General features: G+C 39.9%; 1 protein-coding gene across 1 annotated transcript; it reads left to right on the top strand.

The window, feature by feature from the left end:
- The first annotated feature begins 1533 nt into the window (after nt 1–1533).
- LOC135246854 (uncharacterized) lies at nt 1534–5422 on the top strand. Its single transcript, XM_064320134.1, has 3 exons — nt 1534–1643; nt 3036–3179; nt 3859–5422. Exons 2-3 carry the CDS (start codon nt 3160–3162, stop codon nt 5372–5374), a joined length of 1536 nt encoding a protein of 511 aa, XP_064176204.1. The 5' UTR covers nt 1534–1643; nt 3036–3159; the 3' UTR covers nt 5375–5422.
- Nucleotides 5423–9570: the final 4148 nt, after the last annotated feature.

Genomic DNA, 9570 nt, shown 5'->3' on the forward strand with positions numbered 1-9570 from the left:
GCCGGCGCTGCCCCCTAGTGGACAATGAAGCAACTGCCTTCCTGGCACAACAGTACTGACCCCCACACAGAGGGAATGAAAGAAGAGGAGGGCGGTTTGATTGCTTTTATGTACATGTTGCGATCTTTCACTCAGTGAAGTTAAAAAGTGTAGAACTTGCTGATACGTGCTAATACACGGGCAACATGAAACAAGAGTGCATAACTAAGTGAAACCAATCAACAAAACTGTTAAACTGAGATAAAAATAAACAAAGGAATAAAAGGATGTTCACAAAGCAAACTCACATCAAAATGAGATTCAGTTTGAATGAGAACAAATGAAAAGGGGTTACTTTTTTGTAATCCAGCTGCAATATCTTTAAATTCACGTAAAGCTGTCGTTGTTTGTGTTTCATCATTCCGTCATGAGACAATGTCTGCCTCCCTTTCCTGGTCCTGTCGCACTGTCTCTAGGCTACATTTGCACTGCTGGGGATTTTCCAGATCCTCCTCTGGGTCTCGCTTTAATTCTGCTCTCCTGTTTGTGTCCATGTTGTTTTTCTCCTAGCTGTGACTCAAAATATAAGTGGAAGTGTGTTATAAGTAGTGCTGCTCGCGAGGGCCTCTCCTGGGTGCCATACCACCGTCATCCAGTAGGTAGAGCCCTCCCCAAGGGGCTGAAGCTGGGGAAACGTGTCACCGGAGAAACACCTGCCTCCGATCTCTCGGCCTAATGCTCGTCCAGCGACGTGCCCAAAGGGGAGTTCACACCAAACAGACACCGAAAAGAGATTTCAGTTAGACAGAAATGAAAAGGGGGTGCTCTCTTTTCATTATTTAATTTGAGAGTGGATGTGTGTGTTTAGCTTTCTCCTAATCTCCCTGTATAACTGGACAACATGTCTTTTAAAATCAAGAGCCACCCCCAACCACCCAGTGAATTCTTAATTGGCTCTGCTCATTTTATAACTGATAAAATCATAGTTTTGAAAAGTGATGCATATTACAAAATATTGAACCTACACCTGCTGTAATGATATTAGTTTGTATCAAGAGGACCATATGGCATGAGGTTTTTTGTTTGTGCAGTAAACATAAATATTTAAGTATTATCTGTCTATTTCCATGAACTTACTGAATCCCATTAAATTTAATCTGAAGGCAAAGCTAAACTAGAACTACAAGAACCATGAACTAAAGGAAACTGTCCTGTTGTACCATGCAAATCAGTTACAAAAAGCAGAAAATTGAATTTTTTAAACATCAGGCACAGCTGGCATAATACTTATTCACTGTGCAGTGCACTCTGCCACGATGCAATTCTTTTGATGGCTCTTGCTTTTTTGCTCTTGTGGGTTCATGTTTTTCCTCTAGCTAGCTGCGACTCAAAATTAAAGTGAAAGTGTTTCTGACAGAATAAATATGATCATTCCCCTTCTGCCTCTTCTCCAATGGGAAAGAAAGAATGCAGGCGGTTATTAATTTATTCTTTAAAATGGTAAGCAATTGGTTAAAAAAATCATCAGCATATGCGATTATGGCCAATTAGAATACATTTCTTTACCCCGAGGCAGAAGGACATCCCACCCTGCTCAGACTATATGAGTTAAGAGTCACAGCAAGACACACCACATGGGTCTGCAGACGATCCGGCAAACACAGGTGAGAGAGCGGCTTTGTGTGGTTTCTCTGAATTCTTGATGCATTCTGGAGTTTTAGGCTGTTTGGATCTTTGGATCTGTATTACCGATCATTTGCTTCACAATGTCAGTGAAGTTAACTTCAAAACAAGCTTATTTATACTCACTTGGGAGTTTGTCATTTGCATACATTCGTAGCCGGGTGGTATTTGAAGGAGTTTATCTCCTGAGGACTGAACCTGCGTTTAGTACACGGGTTTCCAAGAGACTACATTTGTACTGTACATCATTCTTTGTTTCTTCTCCTCACTTCCTTACCTAGGAGAGGCAGAGGGTGTGTGTGGGGGACCTGCATATGAAATATGAAATGTTTTTTTTTTTTTTTGAAAGTTGAGGTATTTTTGTTTGTTTTCTTCTCATGCCTATTTGAGTGCATGTCCTGGTATCTTTTAGAATCCCCCCCCCCCCCATCCATTTTAATGATTGCCTGTGTGGATCTGCTCAGTCTGTAACCTGTAACTGATAAAATTATTGTTTTGAAATGTGAAGGAAAATAAAAAGCAGTATTGTACCTAGATAGCTGTAATGATATTGGTTTGTATACGTAAATGAGGGCTTGAAATGTTTTGTTTGTGGATTAAACATAACAAATGTGTTATCTGTCCATGTCCATAATGTTATTGAAATCCATTGAAATTAAGCTTAAGGCAAAGTTAAAATAGAACCACAAGTACCCTGGACTCATTACTTACAAGAAGATAAAAAGTGCAAGTTTTGTAACCCAGTTGCAGTTTCTTTAAATTCACGTAAAGCTGGCGTTGTTGTTTGTGTTTCATTTTACCATCATACGATAGTCAATTGGTTAAAAAACATAGGAGATTATGGCCAATTAGAACACGTTTCTTAAGACCAGTATAAAAATACATCCAATCGTGCTTAGACTATAAAAGTTAAGAGGCTCAGGAAGATGCCCTTTTTGGGGCTGTAGATGATCTGAGAAACACAGGTGAGAACATGGCTTTGTCCGATTTCTCTTCATTTATTTGCAATTCTTCTTCACCAGATTGTCTGCTTCATAATGTCAGGGAAGATAACATCAAAACAAGCAAATTTACCTTCAGTTTGTAATCTGCATACATTTGTAGCTGGGTGGTTTTTGAAGAAGTTTATCTCCCTAGGACTGAATCCACGTTTAGTACACAGGTTTCTAAGAGACTACATTTGTACATCAGAACACTTCAGTGTTCCTTGTTTCCTCACCTTGCTTCCTTACGCAGGAGAGGCAGAGGGTGTGTGTGTGAGGGACCTGCAACATGAGCAATGGAAGCTAACTTCTGATTTCAATGTGCATCAGTGGGGTTTAGCTTGTCAAATTAAATGACTTTCTTTTTTTCTTTTTTTTTTACTCTTTCAGGTGCAGGGACGGTTCCTCTCATGCACATTCATGTCAGTTCCCGATTGAGTTTTCAGGAGTTTCCAAAAATTCTGTCATTGTTTTCTTTCTGTGCTTAAAAGAGGACTGGTAACTCAACTCAGCGATGGCACAATCTCACACAAGGTAATATCTGACTGCAGTTTCTACAGTACACATACTGTAGAGGTGGTAAACGTAATATTGTTGTACGGTAGCTTTTAGATATTCAAAAGTTGATAGGTTCCTTTTGGGTGATGTTTATTGACCGGTAGCAAACTCTACAGATTGTCCAATGAGAACAGAGTATACACAATAGAATAATACAAAACCTCCGAACAGGAGGTTTATTATGATATTCACACCAACATCAGTTATATGCACCATTCGAATAGACTTTATTCTTTAATTCAGTCTTCTCTAGAGCTTAAGCCTACATTGTATTTTTGAATTTGTTGGTGTGTGTGTGTGTGTGTTTTTGTGTGAGTGGTTCTTCAAAGCAGGGAAAAAAACCACACAAAAATATATTTCTATTGTTGGCGCAAATCTATGGCAAAGGAGTGTTTTAATTATGTGCATCAAATGATATACTAATTGTACTCTGTGTAAACTGAATAACTATTTGCCCATCTATTCATGAATCATGAGGACTATTGACTAAGGCTGACAAATTTTTAAAATAATTTTCTCTTCAACTATAATATCATACTGTATCTGTCTCAATGTCCTGGAGGCGTGTGCGTGTGTGCGAATGTGTGTGCGTGTGTAGTAATTGTTATAAAGAACAAAATAAAAACAAGTTGTTTTATTTCTCTTAATCTTTTAGTTACTCTACAACAAGAGAAGAAGCTGCATCTAAGTGGTCAGATGTAATTAAGAACAGTGTACAGATTGCAACAGAACCCAAACAAACATACCTGCTGAACACAGCCAAGACAATACTGAATAAAGATGGAACAGCCAGGAGATACACGTTTGGAAGAAAGGACCCCAACAAAAGGAACAAGACAATCATGATGGTGGGAGAAACAGGAACAGGGAAGTCTTTGTTCATCACTATGATGATCAACTACATGCTGGGTGTAAAGTGGGAAGACAAAATCAGGTTTGAAATCATTCCAGATGAAAGAAAAAGACCTCAAACTGAATCTCAAGCCACTGTGATTTCTGCCTATGATATTTTTGGGCTGGAGGAACTGTCTGTTCCTTTTTCCCTCACAGTCATTGATATGCCAGGATATGGAAACACAAGAGGTCTGGATGAAGATAAAAACATTGCTCAGAATCTGTACACATTCTTGAAATCTTTAAGTGATGATCAACAAATAGATGCAGTTTGCCTTGTGGTGAAGGCATCTCAATTTCGCCTAAGTCCCAGCCAGAAATACATCTTTGATGCCATTCTGTCTGTCTTTGGGAGCAACATTGAGAACTTCATGATTATTTTCACCTTCTCAGACTGGATGCCACCTCCAGCTCTTAAGCTAGTTTCTGTGTCTGGTGTACCTGTCTTCAAAGATGAAAATAATGACCCTGTTCACTTCCTGTTCAACAACCTTCCTCCTCAGAAGTTTGCTAAGAAATGCGAAGAAACATATAAAACAGCCTGGGATAATGGAGCAGAGAGCTTCAGAGAGCTTTTTCAGACTTTAGATAAAATGGAACCGCAATGCATGCAGATGACTAAAGACGTTTTGAGGGAACGTTGGAGCCTGGAAGAGGGTATCCAGAACTTGGCGAGTCAGATTAAAGAGGAGAAGGAGAAGCACAAGGCACTTGAGGAGCTGCAGAAAAGACTGGAAGAGCACAAAGAGGACATGAGGACAAGTAACACCTATCAGAATACATGCGCAGCTGAGCAACATGCAACTTCCAGCACTGTGTCTGAGGCAAACCGCCACACTCCATGGTGTTCCTGTATATACTTAATTTTAAAGAATCTGGGATTGATCATATGGCATGCTATACGTAGATTATGTGCTACTATATACAGAAAATTATGGGGCAATCAATATGAAGCCGTTCCTGAAACCTGCAGCTCCGAGGGCCACCAAAAAGAAGACGAAGAAAGAATAACACATGAGGATCCTAGAAAAGATGCAGAGTGCAAACTAGCCACAGACATATCCAAACTTGAAGAAGAGCTGAAGGACATGAAGACAGAAAAGGCCAAACTAATGGAGAGTTGTTACCAGTCCATTGGCCGTCTTAAAGACAATGCTCTGAATTTTGATTCAGATTCTACTCATCAGAGTATTCTCAGGCTGATAGAAATGCTGAGGGAGAACAAAGACGCGGAGAAGGTGGAAAAGCTGCAGATGATGCTGAAGAAGACTGTGTGAGATTAACACACATGGGGAAGACATGTTTAGTTGCATGCTCTTCTGCTTTTCATTCAAATATGTTGAAAACCTGATAGAATAGTTTGATTTTGTCCATTTTTTTTTTTTTTTTTTATTTTCACCGCAAGAGATAGTCCCCTTTTGACCTCCCTAAAACAGAGCAATATAGACAACAGTCCCAACAAAATGCTGTTAAGGGTGTGTGTCGGTTTAACTTTTGGGCATGACTATTTTAACCAAAAACCCTGCGTATGATCAGTTGGGAACGATATTCAGGCAATACAGTCTATGTCTATAGGTGATGCCAACATTACACTTCCATTTAATAACAAATAGCCTCTAAATTAGTTAGTTTAATTAAATAATTTAAGCAATTAGAATAAAACAGGACAGATTACAAAAAACCTGCAATCATGTAGGCCAATAGCCTAAAATATATAAATTATATTGAGACACTATTAAGCCTTCAAACGTCAAAATCACATGCTCCGAGTGGCGTTTGGATGGTTGTCTACATTATCTGAAACATTGCATGGATGCATTGGTTCTCTTTAATCTGGGGATGTTTCCATGATTTTTTTAAAGCCTGAGAACAACAATTTGATTGGCTACCATAGAGACACATCTTGGACATTTAAACCTGCCTTTTAGCGATACCGCCATCAGGTGCGTCAAGATTGCCGTCATGAAATTACCAAATTTCTCGCCGACACGTCCTCAGAGCGATACCGCCAATGCTTACTCTTGCGTTCCCCATCGCCTTTGGTTTATGAAAATAGAGCCCTATATATCTCTACCTCTTGTGATGTAACCCGTTGTTTCCATAGGAACTACTAAAGAGACACTCCCAGGCTCAACAGAACAGTGAAGCCAGACAGCAAATGTATGACAACGGGAAAAATATGACAGTATGCTTGACTGGTTTTATTGCTTTACACTGGATTTACCTTGAGGTGGATATTTATTTACTTACTGGTATGTTGTAGTATTTAAACAACTGCCCATGAATAGAAGTTTGTATTCAATGTGTAGTATAGTTTTTGATTTGTGAAACAAATTATGTAATATCAAGCATGAATCTTGCAAAATCTGTACTTGGGAGGAAGGACTGCTGAGGTAGTACTTTACTGTTACAAAATCTTGAGTAGTGTCAGCTTTCATTACAGGTAAATATAACAGTGTTTACTTTGTTTGAAATCCAGTTCTCCCCCATTTACTGCTTTTAAGGCCATTTCCAATCAAAACTATGAGGGCCGATGAAACGATGAATTATTTAAATTCATAGAATGAGTCTGTAGTTAAAATAAATTACTTCCATTACAACAGTTTGTTGGTTGACCAAATTCATCTCACTGTTAAACTTGGGATTCCAGATGTGACACGTTGAGCCATGAGAGACCCCAGTGGCTGAGCACACATTTTAAAAAACTTGGTTGCCCAAGACAAATGACACATCTACAACCACCCTAAAACAGTATTGATTTCCTGATCTGAACTGGTCTGTTTAATGGTCTTTTTTTCTTTTAAGGTACTGTGTAGTGCTTATTAGATTGGTATTTTCCCAGGTGCTATAATTGTGATACATTGCATGGACATAGGCAGGAGGATTTGTGTATAGCTAAAAAAAGCTTTTAACTTCTTTGGTGGGAGGGGGAAAATTATATACTAGAATCCTGATATTGCATGGGTAATTTAGAATGGCACAGGCCCAGATCCCAAGGTGGAGTTGTATAGATTTTTAAAAAAACTGCTTTGGTGGGAGGGGGAAAAATACATATGCTTTGCTTTAGCTAGTGATAAAAACCATTATTTATTCAATGAATATAGTTCCAAGTATAACTAATCATTTACTTAAAGACCTTTTTTTCCAGCCATTTACTGTTTAATTTGCTTACATAGGACCGTAAGTGATGTATATTGCTGAACTTGTGCAACATGAGAATACCTTTCTTCATATATGGACAATGAATAACAGGACCAATGGACCACATGTGCGGAAGGGGGGGAGGGGGGGGGGGGTTGATACAACTGATATCCTGGAACCAGAAGAAAACTACAACCAAAGAGGAGTATTAGAGTGAATCTAAATGGAAAATTTAGAACTGGAAACAAGGGGCCTGGCTTCCATCCACCCTCCTTTGGTAAAATCTCACTGATTCCATCCTTTCTGAGGCTCTTCCCATCTTCATAGCAGATGTAATGTTCCTCTCATTCTGACTGATGTTCCAGTTAGAACAGGGCACCTGCAGGAAGCACTGAACTTCACTATTTGCTGAAACTGTTAAATGCACTGTGGTGTAATGTTTTCCATTCTGTGAAACCCATAGGTTTGTGAAGATCTATGCATGAAATAAATCGTTCAGATAAGATGTGTGCCATAATGTTTATGCCATAATGACCAGTGCCTTAAATATTCCTGCTTCTTCAAATATAATAAATTGTTGTTATTTGAACTAATCAGCACCCCAGAATCCTTTATCACATGTAAATTCCAGAAAAACTACATTCCCATTGGTGTTTACAAAGGAGTGTTGAGTACACAAACAGCAGTGAAGCGTTCAGTTGGAGCTGTCAAGTATGAACCCAGCTTCCGACTCCTTCCTTTCAACTGATCCATCACCTGTTCTTTCTTCTCTTGCTGTTCCCCTTTCATAATGTAATGGCCATGTGTCGCAGGTCAATGCAGAGGGTTTTCACACAAATGTTTAACACAAGCAAAAATAAAATTAATGATATGCTTTTATTTTGCATATGTTTTTTCACATTAGACAAAAACTCTTACTCCGGGAGAAATCAAACCGAACCATGGCATGACTTTATTTTGCCATTGGTTATTTTGTGGTTAACTTTGGCAATATTATTGTACTTTGTATTAGTAGAGATGTAAATAGAAGACGTACCATTGCAGTTTCCAGTATTTTATAAGTAATTTTATACTGTATGATACACAATGTTCCTGTAATCCATTTGTAATTCTAAATAACGCGTAAAAATATTACGTGTTAACAGGACCAAACGCTACGTGTTAACACGCATTTTAATGTCCTGTGAACACGACATCAACGTCTCGGTATTTGCGCTAATGGCCTTCCATAAAAAAGTGAGGAGACGACCCAGTGCAAGCCAATGAGAACACGCATCAGGCAGGCAGTGTGACGCAGGACGTAAGGCACCGCCCCCGGGTGAAATACCAAGGCTGCGTCCGAATAGTCAAAGAAATTACGTCCTATGTCTTTTCCTAACCACTTTTCCTTGACCTCGAGGTCAAGGAAAGATGTGAAGGAGAATCCATAAGGATTTAGGAAAAGACAACCGCGGTGCTAAGATAATCCGACTGCACTTACACTCGGCTACGTAATTATGCGATGGCGGATGTTATTGATGTGAGTCTGCCGTGGTGAAACTACAATGTTCCGAAGATGGACTACTAAAAGCGCATCTCATTAGTGAAAGAGAGGCGGTCATTATTATTTTGACATTTGACTTGTAACATTAGATCAGTGAGTCTTCAGCAGCATTTTACTTTATACTAAAGTACAATTAGCAGCAAAGCTTCAGTCAACCAATTCGTAACTTTAGAATTGGGCCATCGACGGGTTTGTGGTACAATTAGATTGATCCAGGGGTCCGCGTATCGATGGAGTCGCATCTCTGACGTTAAAACCAGTTTCTGATTTGTATCGGTGAATCGTTACACCCCTAGTAAAATCACATTAGCAGCAGCTGCAGGGATAGCGCATTAGCAGCGGCAGCAGGGATAGCACATTAGCCTCAGCAGCAGGGATAGCACAATAGCAGCATTAGCAGGGATAGCACATTAGCAACAGCAGTAGGGATAGCACATTAGCAGCAGCAGCAGAGATAGCACATTAGCAGCAGCAGCAGGGATAGCCCATTAGCAGCAGGAGCAGGGATAGCCCATTAGCAGGAGCAGCAGGGATAGCACATTAGCAGCAGCAGCAGGGATAGCACATTAGCAGCAGCAGCAGGGATAGCCCATTAGCAGCAGGAGCAGGGATAGCCCATTAGCCTCAGCAGCAGTGATAGCACATTAGGCTCAGCAGCAGGGATAGCACATTAGCAGCTGCAGCAGGGATAGCGCATCAGCAGCAGTAGCATGGATAGCACATTAGCAGCAGTAGCAGCAGGGATAGCACATTAGTCTCAGCAGCAGGGATAGCACATTAGCCTCAGCA

The sequence above is a fragment of the Anguilla rostrata genome, unplaced genomic scaffold, assembly GCF_018555375.3.
Source record: "Anguilla rostrata isolate EN2019 unplaced genomic scaffold, ASM1855537v3 scaf0949, whole genome shotgun sequence".
Taxonomy (NCBI): domain Eukaryota; kingdom Metazoa; phylum Chordata; class Actinopteri; order Anguilliformes; family Anguillidae; genus Anguilla; species Anguilla rostrata.